Source organism: Notamacropus eugenii, chromosome 4, assembly GCF_028372415.1.
Source record: "Notamacropus eugenii isolate mMacEug1 chromosome 4, mMacEug1.pri_v2, whole genome shotgun sequence".
NCBI classification, from domain to species: domain Eukaryota; kingdom Metazoa; phylum Chordata; class Mammalia; order Diprotodontia; family Macropodidae; genus Notamacropus; species Notamacropus eugenii.
The window spans coordinates 32896636-32919927 of record NC_092875.1 but is presented as its reverse complement, the minus strand read 5'-3'; the positions used below and the strand labels follow the sequence as shown (position 1 = coordinate 32919927).

At 45.1% G+C, this 23292-nt stretch overlaps 2 protein-coding genes across 8 annotated transcripts in view; one reads left to right on the top strand and one right to left on the bottom strand.

Moving 5' to 3' along the window:
- TPCN1 (two pore segment channel 1) overlaps positions 1 to 3520 on the top strand; it is a 52232-nt gene extending 48712 nt beyond the window's left edge. For all 3 annotated transcript variants that reach the window (XM_072600372.1, XM_072600373.1, XM_072600371.1), the window contains 2 exons: positions 263 to 343; positions 918 to 3520. In XM_072600372.1, coding sequence (XP_072456473.1) covers positions 263 to 343; positions 918 to 1040 — 204 coding nt within the window. In that variant the 3' untranslated portion in view covers positions 1041 to 3520. The remainder of the gene's footprint in view (positions 1 to 262; positions 344 to 917) is intronic.
- Positions 3521 to 4137: 617 nt separating this feature from the next.
- Positions 4138 to 23292, bottom strand: part of SLC8B1 (solute carrier family 8 member B1) — a 29852-nt gene continuing 10697 nt past the window's right edge. For 3 of the 5 annotated variants that reach the window (XM_072600375.1, XM_072600374.1, XM_072600376.1), the window contains 13 exons: positions 23226 to 23278; positions 22866 to 22923; positions 22144 to 22249; positions 21886 to 22053; positions 21660 to 21767; positions 20378 to 20434; positions 18771 to 18901; positions 16093 to 16234; positions 13621 to 13742; positions 11803 to 11956; positions 7023 to 7103; positions 5893 to 5957; positions 4138 to 4832 (listed from right to left, as the gene is read on the bottom strand). In XM_072600375.1, coding sequence (XP_072456476.1) covers positions 4635 to 4832; positions 5893 to 5957; positions 7023 to 7103; positions 11803 to 11956; positions 13621 to 13742; positions 16093 to 16234; positions 18771 to 18901; positions 20378 to 20434; positions 21660 to 21767; positions 21886 to 22053; positions 22144 to 22249; positions 22866 to 22923; positions 23226 to 23278 — 1443 coding nt within the window. In that variant the 3' untranslated portion in view covers positions 4138 to 4634. Of the gene's footprint in view, positions 4833 to 5892; positions 5958 to 7018; positions 7104 to 10717; positions 11347 to 11802; positions 11957 to 13620; positions 13743 to 16092; positions 16235 to 18770; positions 18902 to 20377; positions 20435 to 21659; positions 21768 to 21885; positions 22054 to 22143; positions 22250 to 22865; positions 22924 to 23225; positions 23279 to 23292 lie in introns of those variants that run through there. The other 2 variants (XM_072600378.1, XR_011965318.1) reach the window with 2 other exon arrangements.

Sequence of the window (23292 nt, the reverse complement as noted above, 5' to 3'; positions counted from 1 at the left end):
AAGTGACTGCCTCCACTACATGCATCTATGCTCTCTGGCCAGGTCCCTTGGGCCTGCAGAATGGGGTGGTGCTGGTGGCATCTTCCTCAGCTAATATGTGAAGTATCTCGCCTTCATACCTTAGATAATTTTGTTTGCAAAAGATGGGACACGAAGCCCTGGTGACTAACAGGTTGGGCCCTCGGGGCCTCAGAGACTTCCTCCCATGTACCCCCATATGTAATATATACCCTCTATAATGTGTGGCCTTTCCTTCTTCAAGCAAAACTCGGTGGTGTTTCTGGGGAGAAGGTCAAAGACCAAAAGTGACCTGAGCCTAAAGATGTATCAAGAAGAGATAAAGGTAGGAACAACCTCACTGGTTATACAAACTACCACCCCCAGCCCAGCCTCTGCCTGTGCACTTAGACAGTGGCAGTAAAGGCTGGTACAGAGGGGTGGCCAGTGGAGACTGTTAGGCTTGGGGTCAGGAAGACCCAAGTTCAAATCCTGCCTTAAACATTTACTAGCTTGGTGGCCCTGGGCAGTCCCTTAGTATAAGCCTCAGTTTCCTCCTGTGTACAATAGGATTACTAGCACCTACCAGACAGGTTTTATAGTGAGGTTCTACTGAGAAAATAAATCTAAAGTGCTTTGTCAGCCCGAAAGCACAAGGGGACAGCCAGTTATTGGTCATTATGTGGTGCCCCAGAGAAGGAGCCAGAGCCCGGCCCTTGGCTGAACAAACAGCTGCTCTTTCCCATGGTTACAGACTTAATGAGGCCGTCCCTTGGGAAGCCAACACCTGCACACATAAAGCTCTGCCCCTTGGGCCTGGGCAAGTTGCTGGGCCAGGGGAAGTCTTGAGGCTTGGGGGGTCTTCCTCAAGGCCTCACCACCACATGTGACCTTCAGCCCCCTCTTTCCCTCCATGGCAGGAATGGTACGAGGAACATGCCCGGGAGCGAGAACTGTGGAACAGGCAGGAGGGTCGCGGCACCAGCCTCCCCTCGTCTCAGCACTGCCCAGGAGGCCGGCCTCGCTCCCAGACCGTTATCTAGTCAGCCCCAGCTAACAGAAGCCATTTCTTCTATGCAATAACAGTAGTGTTATTTTACAATAATGTATTGAACTATGTATACGTGGGTAAAGTGGGGTTAGGATTTTAACTCCCTTGTGTCCCTGTTCATCCTAACTCCAAAAGTCAGTAATTTTGGAGGACTGACCCAGCATGGGCTCCCCTCCACTGAGAAGGTGACCCTAAGCTGCAGAATAACCTTTTTTTTTTTTAAAAGGACTCACTCGTTTTGAAAATGGGCTCCCACCCCCTTGTGTGGGCTATGCCCATTGTCACCTTCCCTGGACAAATTGTCCCAATGCACACAGACTTGGGGGCTGATCTGACACCCCCTATCTTCCCATATACCTACCTGTGTTTCTCTGTCTCAATTTAGGGACAAAACCACTGAAGAAAAAAAAAACAGAGTCCCCAGGGGGTTGGGTTTTCTATGTTGTCGATGGCAGAGTCCTGCTCATTGAACAGCAGGGTGCCCAGACAGTCTGTGAAGGACAGGCAGGGAGTGGATTCCCCAAGTGCTCAGGGAAAGGCCAGGATGTTGCTCCAGGGAAATTGAGGCTCTTCCCCAAATGCTTCAGTTTCAGTCCTGTTGCTGAAACCGTCTCTCATCCATTCAGCAAACATTTACTCCAAAACACATGAAACATCCTCCAGAGGCAGGAGTCCCCTGTTCTGCCATGGCCACCACTGCCACTGTAGGTAACCCACCTGTGTTTGGGGAGGCTTCCTTGCCTGGCTAGTGATGTGCTGGACCCCACTTCTTGGGGGCCAGGCCTGCCAAGGGGGGAATACTCTGGGAAATGGGGCCAGGTATAGTGTATGGGCCCTGGGACATCTCCCAGGAGTCGCTTTCTCTACGTATTCCCCAAGTTCAAGCCCGTTGTTGCCTTGTAACTGGACTACGGCCCATCAGAGTAGAGTATGGAAAAAGAGCCTACTTAATTACGAATTCTGCTTTGTTGCAGTCTGGCTAGCTGAAGTCTGACTGTGTTTTCATTAATGTTTGTATAGAATTATATTAATGTGTGTATATATCTATACATATGTATCATATTCTCCTTGGAGAAGAGAGGGCATACAGCCAGATAATTAGCCTCACTTTATCAACTGAATTCCAAGTTAGCACCAACTGTCCCGAGGATGACCTGCCATGGGGACATTCTCAACCCAAACTCCCTGACTGGACAGTTGAGCCTTAGACTCTCCTTAAGCATGTATACCATTGCAGCAAAGTGGACGCCCAACCACCACTACCCCGTTCACTAAACTCTTCATTTGACTCCCAACCATTCCCTTGGTTCCCTGGCCAGGAGGTTGAAGGCAGCCTGACAGGTTAATTCCCTCTCCAGCACCTGGGTTTTGTCCTGGAAACCAAACTCAGCCTTCACATGAAAAGGAATTCTGGGCTGATTTGGGGTTTTGGTTTTTTAAAAAAACTATTTTTGAACAAAGTTCCCCCCCCACCTTGAGTCTGGGAATGGGAAAAGCTATTGAGGAAGCTCAGAGGGGTCTGCTTTTTCCCCTGGCTGTCTCCTTTGGTGCTCATTCCTCCTTTCAGGCTCCTCCTAGCCAGTCTAGAAGAACCGATGAAACAACCCCACCCCAAGGCGCTCCCAGAAGGAAAAGTAAAGCAAAGCTAATCAAATGTTTGTGCCTTTTGTGGAAGGCATAACCAGCCCCATAGGCTTGCGGGGTGTATTGTTTTCTGGAGACTCATAGACTCGAGAACACTTATAGCAAAGTTGGAGACCACTGACAGGTCTTTGCAGTGAGAATGTACCTTCCTCAGCTCTCCTAAGCCAAGCTCCAGCCTGTAGGTATCAAAAGTGTCCCTGCCCCACCCCCCAAGCACAAAGCTAGAGCTTAGAGTGGTGACATGCCTGGATGCCTGATTCTTTAGTGATGTTGCTAGTCTTCATTTGGCCAGTCCAGAAGTCACTGGGCCCAAGATGACTTCAGGAATGCTTGAGCCAGACCAGGACTGGGCAAAGGCACCCAGTGGTTATGCTGTGGTGTCTGTCGACCACACAGAAAGGGGGTAGAATTGCCTCGATTTATCACGTCAGAGTCATTTGGCATTATATGCTTGGGTACCCTGAATCGAAGCAGAAATTGAAGTAGGTTTACAGTTTCAGAGCTGGAGGGGACCGATCCCCTCCGTCTATAGCTGTGGACACACAGCACATCTGGGACAGAGTGAGGCTTTTGTCCCTGGCCTGCTTTGCACAGTGCACAAATTTGGAGTGAACACCTTTGGGATAAAGGTATCTGCTCCTGTCCCTCCTTGATCCCCCCTTCCCTTTGCCCCCAGCCTTACTCAAAACCACTGAGACAATCATTTTGTATGAACAAGAGAAGCACCATAAGGTTTTGTACATTGGAAATTTGTTACCTTAATAACCCATCAGTATGAGGGTCTCTAGAACTTAGGCACATTAATAAAAGGATACTCTGCTTTGTAAAGATGGCTCTAGTCTTAATTTCAGGGTGGTTGGTGGGAGGGGGTCTGCCTTTACCACCACTGCTGGAGCAACAAATACTTCTTCCCCTCGCATGTTTAGCCCCTCCTTCCCGGTGGCAGCCAGGGCTTCTGGTCCTGAGAATGACACTCTTGGAAATAGGTGATACAGGGAATAGATGTCCAGCCGCAGAGGCTGTGATAAGCTGTGGGATCCTAGGCAAGTCACCTAACCTCTGTTTGCTGCTGTTTCCTCATCTGTAAAGTGGGAATCTTAACAACCTACCTTGCTTGGTTGTTGTGAGGATCAAAGGGGTAATATTTGTAAAGCACTTGGTGCCTGGCACAGAGGTGCTTATAAATGCTTGTTCCCTCCCTCATTTCACAGAGAAGGAAACTGACTCCCCTGGGGCCCACAGGTAGTAGGTAGTAGGTGGTAGGTGGTAGGTGGTAGGTGGTAGGCCATGGAACAAAGTTTTGAACTTGGGTCATCTTGACTCCAAATCTGTTGTTCTCTCTGCTGCACCCAGGCTACTGAGCCCCTTGAACGCTTCCAAATCTTGAACTGGATGCAACCACAACAATGACCAGAGACCCACCCCCCCACACAGAAAACACACTATTCTGTCCACAGGGACACTGGAGGACTTTAATGACAACAGGTCTTCAGGCCTCACATCAACTGAACTCCTTGTTCACAGATGAGCCTGGACCTGGGGTTGAAGGTGGGGTGTCCCTGAGTTGCGGATGACTTCTTACAGTCTTACAGTCTGAAGATTCAGATAATGCTTTAATAATGACAAGGAGAGCAGGACAGAGTTGTGTCCTTGTCTTCAGGTTGAGGCACCCTGCCCTGGGGCAGCTGCTTCCAGTTTCCTACAGCAGTCAGGCCCCCTGGCTGGGCACCAACCCATAGGAGCCACTTTAAAGTCCCAGATCCTGTTCTTCATCCCATGGGGTTTCTGGCTTCAGAGAATGGAGTTCCATCTCTGCTTCTCTCTTTGGTGGAGAGAAGCACCAGTAACCACCCCTGGGGGCTCACAGACTTGCACTTTCACCTCCAGCTCCCATTCAGAAGAGGGAGGAGCACCCTTTCACCTTCCCCCTGGTTAGTGTCCTTCACCCGCCTCTCAGGTGAATCACCCCAAACTCCGTGAGTAGTGCCACAGTGAGGAAACTCAAGTAGAAGAGGAGCAGGCAGAACCCATAAACTTTGCTCAGTTGGAAGCATTGGAGAGGCACGGAGATGAAGGAAAACACCAGACTGAGCCCCAGGGCTCCTGCCAAGATCCACACCAGCAGTCCATCTGACTCCAGCTGGAAAGAGAGAAAGGTCACCTGCTGCACATTCAGATTCCTATACATAGTACTAAGTAGGAAGCCAAAAAACCTCCTTTTGTTGCAGGGGAGTCTAATATTAGGTCTACTACATGATAGTCAATGCATATGTTAATTTTGTTAAACTGATTTGTTTTTATTTTTTAATAAATTATTTATTAAAAATTGTTTTTTTATTCTGAATTCTCTCTCCTGCTTCTCCCCTACTCATTGATCATAAATACTAGCTGTGATAAGGAGGAAGATGTTTGGCTCTATATGCCCTGGTACCTTTCTTTTTTCTTATTTATTTAGTATCTTATTTCCCCCCAATTGCATGTAAAAACAATTCTTGACATTTGTTTTTAAAATTGAGTTAAAAATTCTCTCCCTCCTTCCTACTCTCCCCCCAACCCCACCTCACACATTGCGAAAACAAGCAATTTGATAGAGGTTATACACGTTATACATATTAGTCATGTTGTAAAAGAAAACGTACCAAGAAAAATAAGGTTAAAAAAAGTATACTTCAATCTATATTCAGATTCCATGAGTTCTTTCTCTAGGGATGGACAGCATTTTTCATCCTAAGTCCTTCAATTTATCTTGGATCATTGCATTGCTGAGAATAGCTATCATTCATAACTGATCATCACACAACATTTCTATTAATGTATACAATGTTCTCCTGGTTCTGCTCAGTTCACTTTGCATCAGTTCATGTAAATCTTTCCAGGTTTTTCTGAGAGCATCCTGCTCATCATTTGTTATAGCACAATAGTATTCTATCACAATCATATACCACAACTTGTTCACCTATTCCCCAGTTGATGGGCACCCCCTCAGTTTCCAATTCTTTGTCACAACTAAAAGAACTGCTACAAATATTTTTGTATATGTGGGTCCTTTTCCTTTTTGTTTTTTTATAGCTTTAGGATGCAGACCTGGTAATGGTATTAGGTTAAAGGATATGCATGGCTTTATAACCCTTTGGGCATAATTCCCAATTGTTCCCAATAATATCCAATACCCTTTCTTTACCTGGTGCCCAACAACTTACCTTCACATCTGTGTGGTTCCTGTAGGCCACTAGCAGACAACCCAGACCAACACCTACAAGAATATCTGAAGCCAAGTTCAGGACAAAATAAGGAATTCGAAATTCATTAATTTTTGGCACTTTATTCTTGCATCTTAAGTGCATGAAATATTACATATCATTAGTTCAGCATCATCCAATAGTGGGAAGAGCACAGGCTTTGGAATCAGAGGATCAGAGTTTAAATCCTGGCTTAAATACACACCACCATCACCAATAACCATCTCAGCCTCAGTTTCCTCACCTATAAAATTCACAGCTAGACTGGACAGCCTCTAAGGTCAGCAATAAATCTGATTCTATCACCTGGATTCACCTGCTATTTACCACTTGTATGACCTTGGGCAAGTCACTTCTCTCTGGACCTTGGCTCAATTAAGCTCATGGACTAGATGATTGTAGACTTTCAGTCTTGAACATTAGCACTTCACTGGAAGCTTCAACAAGGGGTTACCTCATCTAGTCTTCAAATCTCCAAATGGTGGGTAGGGAATATTACTACCATCTTAAAGATAGGAAAGGTGATAAGTCAAGTGAAATCAGTGTTGAAGCCAAAAAAGGGGGCCAAGAGGATAGGGAAGTAGGGGAGAGAAAGGGCTGGATCCAGGGAAAACCTCACTGTATGGACCCCCTGTCCCCATGCCTTATCTCTTTACGTAAGAATAAATGAAAAAAAAATCTTTTCCTTGTTCTTGTTGCTTCAGTCACATCCAACCCTTCATGGCCCCATTTGGGGTATTCTTGGCAGTGGTTTGCCATTTCCTTCTCCAGCTCATTTTACAGATTAGGAAACTGAGGCAAACAGAGTTAAGTGACTTGCCCAGGGTCGCACAACTAGTAAGTGCTGCTGCTGCTGCCTGTACTACTACTACTAATAATAAGAAACAAAAAATAATAATAACTGATGGTCTGAAAAGTCATTTTCTATTTAATTTTCTAAGAGTCTCTCCTGGGATCTTAGATTTTGGTCCACAGGAAATCAGCTCATCTGGGGGACAGAAAGCAGAACAAGGAGTTGTCTCCTTCCCTTCCTCCCATCCCCATCCTGGGGCCTGTTACCAGGGACAGGATGAAGGGCACTAAAAGGATACTAAAGATGATGCCCCCAAAGCAAGCCGAGAAGGCCATCCGTGGGTAGCCCTGCTGTGCCAGAGTGAGGTCCGAGATGACATCTGCAAGAAAAAGAGAGAGTTGTTCAAGATGAGGCTATGAACCCAAGTGATCCATCCATCAAAACCAGTCAAGTCAACAAGCATTTATTAAGTGCCTGCTGTAAGCTAGGCACTGTGGTAAGTGCTATGGATTCAAGATACAACAGCATATACATGATCATTTGAGGGAATAAAATATGCTAACATGGGATTACAGATTTAGAATTGGAAGGGGCCTCAGAGGCTATATAGTCCAACCCCATCACTTTACAAACAAAGAAATTGAGGTGCAGACAAATGGTGTGACTTGCATAGAGTCACAGAGCTAGTAAATACTTGAGAGGCAAGATTTGAACTCAGGTCTTATTGGTTCCAGATCTAGTCCTCTATCAATGATGCCAAACTGCCCCAGGTAAAGGAGAGGGCACAGATTTAATAGCAAGATCAAGTTTTGAGGGGAGACAGAGAGGAGGTTGGGAGAGAATTCTCAAAGAATTGGGATTCCAAAGGACTATGGGAATGTTGGCTCAGGAAAGGCTTCCCCAAAGTAGCAAGAGAACCAAACCTGGAAGGAAAGCAGGAATTCTAAGGGACAAAGGTGAGGAAGGAGTACATTCCAACACAGGGAAGCAAAGGCTCAGAGGTAGGAGGCTGGACTGTCTTTGTACCCACTGATGCATGTTGGCTAGGCTGAGAAGACTGAATAAGTCTGGAAAAGGTAGTGGGGACCAGGCTGGGAAGGAATTTAACTACTAAGTCCAGGACTTTCTTTCACCTGAGAGGCAGGACCTCAGCCCAACCAACGTGCATCAGTGGGTAGAAAAGTTCACATGGAAGGAGCCATCTCCCAATCCTGGTAGGTGTCAGGAAAGTTTGGTTCAAGTTCTTGGGTGGGACACAACTCGCCTGGGTCAACCAAAGCCTGGAGGGTGAAGATGTTAGGTGGCCTCTTTAGGGGAGAGCAGTGTCCCTCCCCTAAATTAACTTAGGTAGAATTGTCATTTTTATTATATTAGCTTGGCCTACCCACAAGCAACTGATGCATTTCCAATTATTAGATCTGACTTTATTTGCGTGAAAAGTGTTTTGTAATTGTGTTTATAGAGTCCCTGGGTTTGTTTTGGCAGGTAGACTCCCAGATATTTTATAGTGTCCACTATAACTTTAAATGGGATTTCTCTTTCTATCTCTTGCTCTTGGGCTTTGTTAGTAATATATAGAAATGCAGAAGATTTGTGTGGGTTTATTTTGTAACCTGTAACTTTGCCAAAGTTGTTTATTATTTCAAGCAGTTTTTTTTACTTGATTCTCTAGGATTCTCTAAGTATATCATTATATCATCTGCAAAGAGTGATAACTTAGTTTCTTCTTTGCCTATTCTAATTCCTTAAATTTATTTTCCTTTTCTTTTAGCCAAAGCTAACATTTCTAGTACCATATTGAATGACAGTGGTGATAATGGACATCCTTGTTTCACCCCTGATCTTATTAGAAATGCATCTAGCTTATCTCCATTGCATATAATGCTTGCTGAAGGTTTTAGGCTGACACTGCTTATTATTTTATCAAAAGCTCCATTTATTCCTATGCTCTCCAGCGTTTTCAATAGGAATGGGTGTTGTATTTTGTCAAAAGCTTTTTCTGGATCTATTGAGATAATCATCTGGTTTCTATTACTTTTGTTGCTGATATGATCAATAATGATGATAGTTTTCCTAATATTGAATCAGCCCTGCATTCCTGCTATAAATCCTACCTGGTCATAATGTATTATTCTTGTGATAAGTTCCTGTATTGTTTTTGCTAATATCTTATTTAAACTTTTTACATGTATATTCATTAGAGAAATAGGTCTATAATTCTCCTTCTCTGTTTTGGCTCTTCCTGGTTTAGGTATCAGAACCATATTTGTATCATAAAAGAATTTGGTAGGATTCCTTCTTTGCCAGTTCTCCCAAATAGTCCGTATAGTATTGGAATTAACTGTTCTTTAAATGTTTGATAGAATTCACTTGTAAATCCACCTGACCCTGGAGACTTTTTCCTAGGGAGTTCACTGATGGATTGTTCAATTTCTTGGGGTTATTTAAGTATTTAACTTCTCTTCCATTAATCTGGGCAATTTGTATTTTTTAAAAATATTCATCCATTTCACTTAGACTGTCAAATTTATGGGCATACAGTTGGGCAAAGTAATTATTAATTATTGTTTTAATTTCCTCCTTGTTGGAGGTCAGTTCACCCTTTTCATTTTTGATATTGGTAATTTGGTTTTCTTCTTTTTTTAAATCAAATTGACCAAAGGTTTATCAATTTTATTGTTTTTTTCATAAAGCCAACTCTTAGTTTTATTTATTAGTTCAAGAGTTTTCTTAATTTCAATTTTATTAATCTCTCCTTTAGTTTTCAGTGTTTCTAATTTGGTATTTACTTGGGTATTTTCAATTTGTTCTTTTTTGAGCTTTTTCAGCTGCATGCCCAATTCATTGATCTCCTCTTTCTCTATTTTATTCATGTAGGCATTCAATGATATAAAACTTCTTCTAAGAACTGCTTTTGCAGCATCCCATAAGTTTAGGTAGGTTGTCTTATTATTGTGATTCTCTTGAATGAAGTTATTGATTGTTCCTATGATTTGTTGTTTAACCCACTCATTCTTTAGGATTAGATGATTTAATTTCCAATTAATTTTTGGTTTATCTTTCCATGGCCTTTTATTACATATAATTTTTATTGCATTATGATCTGAGAAGGATACAGTCACTGTCTCTGCCTTTCTGCACTGAATTGTGAGGTTTTGATGCCCTAGTACATGGTCAATTTATATATCTATGTGCCATGTACCACTGAGAAAAAGATATGTATTCCTTTCTATCCCCATTCAATTTTCTCCAGAGATCTAACATGTCTACCTTATACACAGTTCTATTCACCTCCTTAACTTCTTTCTTGCTTATTTCGAGATTAGATTTATCAAGTTCAGAGATGGGGAGGTTGAGGTCCCCCACTAGTACAGTTTTGCTGTCTGTTTCTTCCTGTAACTCCCTTAACTTCTCCTCTAAGAATCTGGATGCTATACTACTTGGTGCATTTATGTTTAGTAATGACATTGCTTCCAAGCTCTTTGGACTTGAGACCAATTCATATTCCCTTCTGAGGTTTCAGGTATGAGTACAGTCTCAATGCTGACCTCTTCTGTATTCATATTTTGGTCATTGTCCTCATAGTAAGATTCTATGGTCTTTTCTGGTTTGCTTCTTACTCATAATGATTGCTTTTTTCCTTGCTTTTAAAGTGGATCTCTGCTTCTGAGGCCCAGGAGCCTCTGTCCCATGGTTCTTGTGGTGAGAACTTGAGACTTTGTGTGTTGTAGCCTCTGGTTCTTTTAGCTAGAAGCTAGAATGCTGAAGCTTGCCTGGTGCTGAGCTGGCTGGTATGCCAAGGCAGAGGCCAGGTGAAGTCTTTCTGAGTTTCCTTGTAGTTACCCTGAAGCTCACTGCATGAGGTGTTGGGGAGGGGTGGTCTGGCTGCAGGAGGTCTCCTCCCCTGAGCTAGAGCACAGGCAGGCTCAGTGGTTGGTGAACTCCCATCTGTGCTGGTATCTTCCTGATTCCCCTGGCTGTGCAAAGGCATACCTGGGGTCCTGGTGTTGGCACTTATGGGCTCCACCCCGCTGGCGCTCAGGATCTCCTTCTGGTTTGCTGAGGTGCAACTGCCTGGGACAGCTCCAGTCCTGCACTGGTTCCCTTCAGTCACAACAAGAGAGACTTCCCTTGATGAGCACCTAAGCCTCTCAAACTGAGAGACTGTTTACCACTTTGTCTGATCCTACTATTCCAGGATTTTTCCTGGGTGAATATTCTCTGGGTTTTTCCAGGTCAACAAAGGGAAGGTGAGAGCACTTATTGTTTAGTCTGCCATCTTGGCTCCTGGAAGTTCAAGTAGGTGACTTTCAAACCTTTAATCTGTGAACTGATAGTCTCAGGAGTAGCTGTTGCTGTTACCTGGGGTCCTGTGCTTCTTTCTCACTCAGTTCTGCTGGACTCCTGTCCTTTGGTTGTATGTTTGAGAACCCGCACTGCTGCTTCTGCTTCAGTCCACCTTGGTGGTTCTTGCTCAGCGCCACTATGGTGGGGTCTGTGCTGGTGCAGCCTATGCACTCTGTGCTCCTCCAGTCCCATGTAACAGATCCTTCCTGTCAACCTTCTGGGCTGTCCTAGGCTGGAAATCTGTCACACTCTTTCTTCTAGTGGATTCTGCCACCCTAAAATTTGTTCAGATTCTCTTTTTAGAGGTATCTGAAGGAATCTGTGGTAGAGCTAAGATGAGTCTGTGCTCTCACTCCACCATCTTGGCTCTGCCCTCAGTAGCTGCTATTATTATTCCCATTTTACAGATGGGGAAACTGGGTCAAATAAAGGTGAAATGACTTGCCCAGGGTCACACTACTAGACAACATCTCACACTGGATTTGAACCCAGATCTTCCTGACTGTAGGTCCAGCTCTCTATCCACTAAGCCACCCAGCTGTCTCAGAAGTGGGAAAATAAAGAATAACTATGACACAAGGGAATATTTGTAGGAAAATATTGCAAAATAAGCAGGAAAGAACCAGGAAAACACCTAGGGACCAGAACAATGTAGATGGAGACCATTAAACAAATAAACAAAAAAGAAAATGGAACATCAACTGTTTGAGGCCAGGCCTGCACAACCTTACCTCCAATGCTGTTCCCCCAGGCCAGGAGAGTGAGGCCCAAGACCGTGTTGCTGAGGTGGAAGATGATGCCTAATGAGTGCAGGATGTTCACCACTTCAGTGGCTGCCACGTTGATCCAAAGGGCACTGACAAAAAAGCCCAGAAAGGCAAAGACCTGGAGAGGGAAGGAACAGTGGAAAGAGAGAGAGACAGAGAGAAGAGGAAGGGAGAGAGGGAAGGAGAATAGGGGGAGAAATAGAGAGAGATGAAGAGAGAGGGGAAGAGAAAGACAGAGAAAGAGGAAAAGGGGGGAGAGTGAAATGGTAGAGGGAGATGGAAAGGAAGACAGAGAGGAAGAAAGAGAGAGGAGAAAGAGAGAGATGGAAGAGTAAGGGAGTGAGGGAAGGAGATGGGGGAGGAAAAAAGGGGGGAACAATGGAGAGAGGAAGAGAAAGAGAGGGGAGAGAGAGAAGAGGCACAGAGAGAGAGAGGGGGAGAGAGAGAAAGGAAGAGAGGGAGAGAGAGGGGAGAGATATGGAGAGAGATGGAAAGGGAGAGAGAAGAAAGAGACAGAAGGGGGAGGGAGGGAAGGAGAGGGAGGGAAGGAAAAGGGGGAGCAATGGAGAGAGATGGATACAGAGAGGAAGAGAGAGAGAAGAGGGGAGAAAAACAGAAAGAGAAAGGAAGGGGAGAGAGGGAAAGAAAGAGAGAAGAGAGGTGGAGAGGGATAGAGAGAAAGAGAAAAAGAGAGAGAGAGATGGAAAGAGGGAGAGAGATATGGGGGGGAGAAGGGAGGGAAGCAGAAGGGGACAATGTATAAACGAAATAAAATCAGTAGAGAATGATGGAAAAGACACTGGATCGACTGTGTCTAAATCCTAATCTCCCTTTGCCATATGCTACCCTCATGCCTTTGGACAAGTCACCCGTGCCTCAGTTTCCCCACCTATAAAATGAGGGAATGGGATCAGATCAGGATTTCTCAAATCTTTTCTGTCACTTTGGACCCAACAGTCTGGTGAAACGTAAGGGTTCTTTCTTGGAAATAATGTCTTAAAATGCAGAAAATAAATTGAAATTCAAAGAATCACAAAGGAAATCAAGTATTAAAATACAATTATCAACATATTTTGTTAAAAAAACAAGTTTGTGGACCCCAGGTTAAGACCCCTAGAATGACTTCTCTCTGGGGTCCCTTCCAGTTCTCCATCCATGATTTTAGACACATTCACCACCTTTATGAGGCAGCTAGGGGATGCAGTGATTAAAGCCCTGGATCTGGAGTTAGGAAGATGAGTTCAAATCCAGTCTCTGACACTTAACAGTTGTCTGACCCTGGGAAAAGTCACTTAACCTCTGTCTGTCTCAGTTTCCTCATCTGTGAAGTGGAGATAATAATAACGTTAACCTCCCAAAATCATTGTGAGAGACACATGAGATAAGGACAGTGTCTAGCACACCGTAGGCACTCAATTAATGCTTGTTAGTCATTTGTTACATTAAAAGACTCCATTTTGTCTTTATTCACAAGACTATTTCCCTTGCACCCTGGGTGTCTCTCAAACCCCTCAACCAATATGAAAACCAAGTGGCTTTAATCTTTATAACATGTTTATCACTCCCTCCAAATGTATATTACTCATATGGCAACCAGGGTTCAGGTCCTTTGTGCTACTGAGAGCCTTTGGGCTCAGTTTATTTCTGCAATGACATACCTTGAAAAATAAATCACTTGTCTCTATAATACTTGACTCCTTTATTTCACTTTAACACACCACCTCCCTGGGGTCTCAATTCCAAGTAGCTGGTGCTACCATGAGGAGAATAGGGTCTTCTTACCCAGTGAAACCTGGGAGGCTGGTTATTGGAGGTAGTGAAGAAGGTAAGGGTGCCAAGAAAGGTGCCCACCAGTAGCGTGACACCCCAGATGGGGAAGATACCCTGGATCTCATAGAATCCATCTGTGGAGAGAAGGAAGAGAGAAGAGCACTCATAGGACACACGCAGAGGGTACCTCTTGGCAAGAAAGAGAGCTTGTCCCCAGGAAGCCTTCCTAGAGCCAGCAGAGGATGGGGCACAGACTGTCCCCTCCCCTCCAGTCTACAATCTGACCCCTCCCTCTCTCCCTGACTCAAATTACCAACCAGTCCTGAACCCATATGCCTCTCTCCCCAATTTTGAAAACACCCTCATCCTGGACCTGTAAACAATATCAATACTTTATGATCAGTTATAAACCATCTGGTTTTAGTGAGTGACAGAGTGAGTATAGAGCTGAACTTAAGAGTCAGGAGGGACCTGATTTCCAATCAATCAATTCAACAAGCATTTATTAAGCAGCTACTATGTACCAGGCACTGTGCTGGAAGGGAATAAGAATTTATTAAATACCAATTGTATGCTGGGAGGGAACAAGCACTTAGTAAGCACTTACTGTATGCTATACATATGTATATGTATGTGATAGAGGGTAAAAAGCACTTATTTAGCACCTACTGTATGCCAGACACTGCTGGGAGGGAATAAACACTTAGTAAACCCTTAATGTATGCCAGACACTGTGATAGAGGGTAACAAGCACTTATTAATCACCTACTATATGCCAGGCACTCTGCTGGGAGGGAACATTTTTTTAAGCACCTACTATGTGCCAAGCACTGTGCTAAATACCTTACTAGTATTCATTTGATCCTTACAACAACCTGGTGAGGTAGGTGCTATTGTGATCCCCATTTTACAGATGGGGAAACTGAGGCAACTGAGGGTTGAGTGACTTGTCTAGGGTCATACAGCTTGGCAGTGTCTGAGGTCAGATTTGAACTCCAATCTCTCCTGTCTACTCCACCTCTGACATCTGGTGCTTATAGTCACCAGGCCTCCAGTCTGGAGAAGAAGTCAGTACCTTTTCTACAACTGAAGATTAATAGAGAACTGCCTGAGGTACTGAGGGATAAGTGACTAGTCTAGGGTCACGCAGGCATAGGCTCATAGATCTAGACCTACAAGAGACCTTGGAGGTCCTTCAACCCAACCCTCTCACTTCAAAGAGGACAAAAGCTCATGGTTTTCCCCTTTGGTTCTGATTCTTCTTTCACAACATGACCAATATGAAAATGTGTTTAATATGATTGTACATGTAGAACCTATATCAGATTGCATGCTGTCTTGGGAGGGGGAAAATTTAGAAATCAAAATCTTATAAAAGTGAATGCTGAAAACTAAATATAGATAAAAAAAATAAATTTAATTAATAAGAAAGGAAGAAACAAAGAAAGAAAACAGAAAAAGGAGAAAACCTGGGGAGACATAGACTTGCTAAGAGTTACACAGGCAATAAACGAGAGAACTGGGATCCAAACCCAAATCTCTTGACTCTAAACCCAGGTCCTTCCACAGCTCCACAGGAGTCCCCTAACAGCTTTCCCAGACACCAGTGTTTCCCCTCTCCAGTCCATGCATCTTACTTGCCCAGGATCACAAAGCTCAGAAATGGGTAAGACAAGATTTAAATCTGCATCTCCTCACTCCAAGACCAGCCTGTTCATTTTTCATTACTATACAGTACCTTCTTCTGACTCTGAGGGCCACTCTCACTACTATACCACAACATACTGCCCACAGTAGGTACTTTAAAAATACTGGTGGGGGTAGCTAGGTGGCGCAGTGCATAGAGCACCAGCCATGGAGTCAGGAGGAGTGAAACACTTGACACTTACTAGCTGTGTGACCTTGGGTAAGTCACTTATCCCCAATTGCCTTGCAAAAAGTAATTTTTTCAATTAAAAAAAAATAAAAATACTTGTAGAATCAAATTGAAGTTAGTGGTCCAGAAAGGATTCCTAGCTGCAACTGCCAAGGGGCACCAGACTATATGGAGCATAACCTCCCCTGGAGAGAGCCAGAGAAGGGTAGACTGATGTCTTCATGGAATGGTTGAAATGGAATACTAGTTGGAGGCAGAGGGATGAACCAAGTGACCCTGAAAGGCCCCCTTCTTACTGAGGTTCCTCCATTCCTAGGTTCCTTCTATAACTGGAGTCTCTGCCAGGAACCTGGTCTTAGAACATTAATTAAGTAGGCTTATATTAAGTACGTACTGTGTGTACACCCAGGATTATGCTGACATCTATGATCAAATGAACCTTTGTATTATATCAGCTATTCTCATTATCACTGTTAAGTGTTGCTATCACCACCATCATCGCCATCACTGTTAGTATTTTGGTCATCATGTTATCATTATCATAACAGTTCAGGCCAGCAGCCCCATTGGGACAGAAGAAGGTGTGCTAGCGGCTTGGGGGCACTCACAGACTCCAGACTTCAGGATCATGACAGAGACCACAGGGCAGATGAACAAATGGAAACTGTTGAGGGGCCGTTTCCAGTTCCGATCATCCTTGTCCAGGTCCACAAGAGGCACCGTGAGCAGCAGCAGAAACTCCACTGGCATCTGGCCCCGGGATGCAAAGACAGGTCAGAAAACAAGGGCAGGGCAGGTCGCTGCTAGAGCTAAGAGCCAAGGAAAGTGAAAGAGGACTGCCTGGCATCAGGGAGCAGGGAGGCAAGATTCCCACTAGCCTCTGTCCTGCCTGGCCCACATCTGAGGCAGTTCTGGGCTCCTGTGGGGAGGAACAGCTGGACGTTGGGCAGAGGAGGGCAGCCAGGCTGCTGATGTGGCTCGAGATCATCCTGAAGGGGCATCAGGTGAAAGGCCTGGAGATGCAGCCCCCCACCCTGTGCCTGAGATGCCCTCCCTCCTCGATTCTTCTGCCTAGTTTCTTCAAAATTCAGCTCAAACCTCTTCATCTGCAGAAGAGCTGTCCAGGGTCCTCCTCACTGCTAATGCCTTTCCACTAGATGCCTTTCCATTTGAACTTTATAGACCTTGCATGTACATAATTATTGCATGTGGTCTGTGTTTTTGCCTTTCTTTGTGCCCCCAGTACTTAGCACAGTGCCTGGCACACAGTAGGCACTTAGTAGATGTTTGTTGAGAGGCTGACTGATGAAAAGGGGATTTGGGGGGAGTAAACATGATAGGTACCCTCAAGAGTTGAATTAGAATTAGTCAATTGGATTGAGAGAATGCCCAGAATGCATAATGACTAGCAAGTTGGCTTCAAAGCCAAGACCTGGGTTCAAATCTCACCACTGACAAATTCTGGCTGTTTGACCCTAGGTGAGCCCCTTAAGCTCGCAGGGCTCCCCAAGATGGGAAGGCAGCAGAGTAGGTGCTGACCTCAAGAACTGAGAGTTTCCTATCTCACTGAAATCATCAGCTCATTCCTCATTCCTAGTTTCCCTCATGGCTCTAGAGAACAAAACTAAAAACAGTGAGAGAAACTGTAAAGAGACAGGTTTTAGGCTTGAGATAGTAAGGGAAAAATCTCCTAACAATGAAAGCAAAAACAAGGAAGCATTTAGTAATCACCTGCTGTGTGTCAGTCATCAAGCATTTATTAAGCACCTATAAGAACTGGGAATTCACAGAAAGGCAAAAAAAACACCCCCAAACAAACAAAATATCCCAAATCCAGCCCTTGCTCTGAAAGATAGGTCTTAGTGGGGCTGTGTTAAGTGTTAGCAAGCCCCTTCACTGCTCTGAGCCTCAGTTTTCTCACCTGTAAAATTAGAATAGTAACAGCATCTGCCTCCCAGGGTTATGATGAGGATCAAATGAGATGGCACATATAAAAGCATGTACAAACCTTAAAACACTCTATGAATGCTAGCCAGTAGTGGCTATTATTATCATTTCCCACAAATCAGAGGACCATAGGGTTCGTTAACACTAGAGGCCATCCAATATTGTGATCCACAACAATTCCAAAGGTCACATGATGAAAAATGCTATTCACCTCCAGAGAGAGAGAGCGGATGAACTCAGAGTACAGAAGGGAATATAATTTTTTATTTTCATTATTTTTTTCCAACATAGATAATAGGGAAATCAGTTTTGCATGATGTCACCCATATATTTGATGTCATATTTCTTGTTTTCTCAAAGGATGGAGGAGAAGGAATTGGAGGGAGGGAAAGAATTTGGAACTCAAAATTTTTTTAAAGGCTATTAATAACAAATTTAAATAAAAGTTTTTAAACCAAGACTGGAGGCCATCTACTCCAATCCTCCCATTTTATAGATGAGGAAACTGAGAAGCAAAGCAACTTGCTAAGTCATGCAATCAACAGCAGAGCTAGGATTTGAACCCAGAACCCAAGGCCAATCCAGACCTTTTCTTCCATTTATCATGCAGCACGGGATATGGTACACTCAGAGACAGCCAAAACCAGACCCCAAGTATCCTCAGATTCATCCTCCTCCAGACATAAATCAAGTAAGGCAGCTGAGTGGCACAGCAAACTGAGCTCTGGGCCTGGAATCAAGAAGACTCGAGTGCAAATCCTTCTTCAGATGCTTACTAACTATGTGACCTTGAGAAGTCACTTCACCCCATTTGCTTCAGTTTCCTCATCTGTCAAATGAGCTGGAAAAAGAAATGGCAAACTACTCCAGTATCTTTGCCAAGAAAATCCCAAATGTGACTGAAAACACCTGAGCAACAATAAAGCTTTACCAACATTGCTGCTACGTGTAAAGCACTGAACCTACTGATGTATGTGGGACCCTAGACAAATCTGAGTCTCAGTTATCCCTTCTGGAGATGGGTAGATAACAATTTCTCTTGTATTAGACTGTGAGTTCCTTAAAGTCAGGGCTTGTCTTTTTTGCCTTTCTTTGTCTCTCCAGTGCTTAGCATGGTGCCTGGGCACATGGTAGCAGCTAATCAATGCTAATGCTTCTGATTCCCTCCCATGGTTACCCTGAAGAAAATATTGGGAAAACCCTCAGTCCTATGTAATACAATCACCATTCCCTCCCCTCAGACTTGATAGGATGGAGAGAACTGCCAGGATATTTCCCCCACCTCAGTCTCCCACCTCTACTCACCCCCCACCCCACCCCACCCCCACCCTGCAACTACCTTGATGACTTTGAAAAGCTTCCAGTACCAGGGTTTCTGCTTCCACTTCTGGTAGTCCAGAGGGCTGAGGGACCGAGTAAGGATCCGAAATGTAGATTCCTCAGAGTGCACCTGGGGTCTGTACTCATCCCCTGCAGAAAGTAGGGATAGGGTGAGACTTTGCCCATCCCGCTTTGGGCCAGTCCATTCTCTCCATGATTGCCTTCCATTTACACTGGATGCCTCTTGTATGGACCTAGTTAGATACTTGTCTTCCTCATTAGAACATAAGCTGTTTTTGCCTTTCCTTGTATACTCAGGCACACAATAGGAGCTTACTAAGTGCTTGTTGACTGACACATAATAGGAGCTTACTAAATGCTTTGTTGACTGACAGTCCCTCAGCATTCCTGTCTGGGAGCCTCCCCTAGGTCCTCAGCCTGTGACTTCATTCCCCCTAGAAGCCTCAGTGGCTACTCTAAACAGAAGTGTTGTCCCTCAGTGAAAGGACCCAGGTTTGAATCCCAGTTGTACCATTTAATACCTATGTGACCTAACTCACGTCATTTTCCTTCTCTGAGTCTCTGCAAAATGGGGAGTTCGACTAAACCTAAATACCCCTTGGAGGTCCCTCCCTGCTCTAAATCTCTGATCCTCTTTATAGAGAGGGACCTTTTCTCTCTTTCCAATGAAAACTGTCTCTGGTTCCCCTCAATGCTAGCAACTTCCCTCCACTGATTATTTCAGGTGTCTCTATCCAGAGTTGTTTGCACATAGTTTCCCCCATTAGACTGTCAAGCCCCTTGAGGGCAGGGACTATCTTTTTACTAATTACATCCTCAGCACTTAGCACAGTCCCTGGTATATGGCAAACACATCATAAACATGGATTGGATTGGGCAGGGATTCATCTTATCTTTCTCTGTATGCCTAGTGCTTAGCACATAGTAGGTGCTTAATAAATGCTAACTGACTGACAATCTGGGGCACTTGCCTCACTTCTGCTGTTACACAACCACAGCAAAGTGAGACAAGGAAATGCTTGAACTGATCTGGTGGCCTGTAACCTACAACCCTGTGCTCTGGCCCCAAAGTTTGTTTCTCACGCGCATGTGACCTATGATTTTTTTCCTCTCCTTCTACCTCACTGCTCCCACTGAGGACAAAATGACGTGATAAAATGTAAGCCCTTGGAGAGCAGGAGCTGCTAAACTTTCTCCCTATTCTCAGTGCCTAGCACAGTGCCTGACACACAGAGGCTTATCAATGGACTGATTATACATTCGTGGCCCTTCTAGAGAAAAAGCTCCCCTCTCTTGCCAAACCTCCTTCCAACTCTACCAAGCGAGGAAAATGTAGGGAGAGCACATTGTAACCCTCAAATTATTACCAGTAGGATTATCCACATAAAACATACAAAGAACTCAGAGTTTATCTGGTCCAACCCATTGATTTGACAGAAGAGAAGACTGAGGCTCACAGAGATTAAGTGAATTACCTAAAGTCACACAGAGATGGGATTTGTATCCTAGTCCTGATCCCACATCTAGCATTCCTTCCACTGCCCCATAAATAATGTTGTTGTTATTTACTATTATGATTATCCAATATGCCCCATCCAGACTTACCATAATCATAGCTGTTGGCCACAGAAGAGTTTCCATCCTCAGAGTCTAGTGGCGGAACTGTGCAGGTGAGAGGGGAGAGGTTACTCATCCACTAACTCACTTACCCATTTACTCCTTCAAAGAGGCAGTAGAAGTTACCAAGTATCTGCTGTGACCACAGACAAAAGAGACAAGATCTCTGCCCTCTGAGAACTGCTATCTAGTCTATCTGGGGAGATAGGACCCAAGGAGAGATTAAGAACAAGGCTGGGCAATGTGGAGAGGGGAAAGAGACTCACCAGAGCTTGGTTCTAATTCTACAGCTGACATTAATTACCCTGCCAGGGGTTGGTATAATGGGGGAAGGGGACAGTGTCTATGGTTCAGCTGTCTCCATCCAAAAAGAGGCAGCTGAAGCCTTAGGTCAAGCTGGAAGGGTGGGGAGGAAGTAGTGGGACAGGTCTAGTGCTACATAAATCAGCTGTGATGGGCTCCTTATCACTTGAGGTTTTCCTCTAGTGGCTGTGGCTCTTCAGAACAAGAAGAAATTATGGTACACTGGAGGGGACACTTCATTTGGAGACTCAAGACCTGGATTCAAATCTTAGCTCTGTTTCTTACTATCTGTGTCACCCTAGAAAAGTCATTTAAATTTTATGGAGACTCAGTTTCCTCATTTGAAAAAACAAAGGGTTAGCTCTAACACACCTTTGCAGATCTACCTCTAAGAACAATAATAGTGTCTCCTACACAGGGTTGTTCTGAGGATCGAATTGGGATAAGAACTTCAGCTATTACTCTATGACCTTGTGAGTAGGATGGCTTGGAAAAGGGGAGGAGGCAGCTATTGGAGAACTAAGAGAGAAATGAGGTAGTTACAGTGCTGGGCCTAGAACCAAGCTCAGACACTTACTAGCTGTATGACCCTGGGTAAGTCACTTAACCCTGTTTACTTCAGTTTTCTCATCTACAAAATGGGGACACACTGGAGAAAGAAATGGTAAATCAGTCTCTTTGCCAAGAAAACCTCAAATGGGGTCATGATGAGTCATACACAACTGAAAAACAACTGAACAACATGCTTGTTGATTGGTTGATTTCTACCACTTGGTGCTGGTTCTAAAGTCAACTTCCAGCTCTTTCACTTAGTGCGTGTGACTTTGGGTGATTCCTCCTAGAAGCAGGTATCTCAAGGCAAGGCTCAGAGAGAGCAGGGGGTCAGGTTGAAGAGGCACAAGGAGGAAAGAGAGACAAGATCCTAGAATCCAGTGCCTCCCACTCCTCAGGGAAAGAGCCCCCTTACTTGGTGAGCCAGGTACGGAATGGGAGAATGCTGCCACAGACTGCCGCCGATATATCCAGGTGGAGAGGACCACAGTGAACACATAGAAGACGTAAAGGCCCAGGTAACCTGCCAGCATGCAGGAGAGGAGAAGCCTGAGGTCCCAGCAGCCCCCAAACTACACTGGCCCACTGCCAGCAGCCCCCAGGAAGGAACCAGGCCTCCATTCCCCAGTTCACAGGCTTACCTAGGCTCCAGGCCAGAGTGACCTTGCCTACATAGAGTGCACTGAAAGTCAGGACAATGGCCACCATGTAGAAAATGATGTCTCTGAAGAAGGGTCTGGAGGCTGCTTTGAAAGGCCGGATGATGGTGATACCCCCGGCCACCACTGTGGTGACCAGCACACCAGCACCTGAGGGGACCAGGATGGCACCACTGGGTCAAGCTAGGATGGAACCTGTCTGGACTCTTCCCAGCTACCACCTGCCCTCAACCCCCATACCGAAGAGGGCTCCGATAGCCAGCCCGGCAGTGCGGGCATTGGAGAATGCTACCAGCGCACTGAAGACATCAGGGGCACCATTGCCGAAGGCCAAGAAGGTGACACCATGGAGAGCACCAGGTCAAGGAGAATCACTGCAGGGGCAGCAATGCCAACCCCTCCCAGGCAGACTGATGCCCTGGGAGCTTCTGGCCCAGAATCCCATCTTCTGCCCTGCTCTGTGGCCTTCTCCCTGACCAGCCCAGATTCCCAACTTTCTACGTCCCTGTCATCCCCTAGATTTTCCCAGACCCTCTCAGGCTCCTAGGTCTGCCCCCCAGCTCTGAACCTTTTCTCTTTTCTCCCAGAACATTCTCTAGAACTCCAAACTTTTCCTCCCCATGACCTCAGACTTCTCTCCATCCCATGACCTCAGACTTCTCTCTCCCAAATGTCTAGATGTCCCATCCCCATTGTTCTTAGCTTGGCTATTTCTCTATTCTCTTAGCCTCCTCCCTGTCTCCCAAGAACCCCCCTCCCCACTCCTCTCCCTTACTCCAGCCTCCTCTTTATTCTTCCAACTTTCACTTCAGTCTTCTTTTCCCTTCCTCCTTAGCCTCATCCCTATTCCCCCAATCTATTTTTAACCTTCTCTCCATTACCAAGGTCTCCCCATTTGTTCCCCCAACCCCATCTCCTTTTCTCCAGGGCATCCTTCCCAATTACATCACTGAAAAAGATACTGCCACATTATGGCTAAGCTTCAAGGTGATAGAGATCGCTGACAGGTTAGGACAAAAACTGCAAGGAGAAAGGTCAATACTGAGGCATCCTGGGCAAGACCCTCACTGAGAGAACAGGCCTGCTTCTTCCAGCTCGCCATGTCCAGAGATGTTCCTGGGCTCACTTGGGCCTGAGCAGCCATGCCACACAATGGATTCCGGGAGTCCTAACAAGGCACCGACTCCTGGCCCAGCCTCCATTGCCTCCTCTGTAATCTGGGCATGACTCTACTCCACCCCCCTTCTTCCCACTCCAGGGTTGTAGATCCCCACCCCCACCCTCTGCCTCCCCATCCTAAACCTGGGAAAGGGCAGACTTACAATTTCTCAGCTGTGACAGCAAGGAACAGAAAGAGATAAAACAGCCAGAGTACCTAATGAAGCCCAG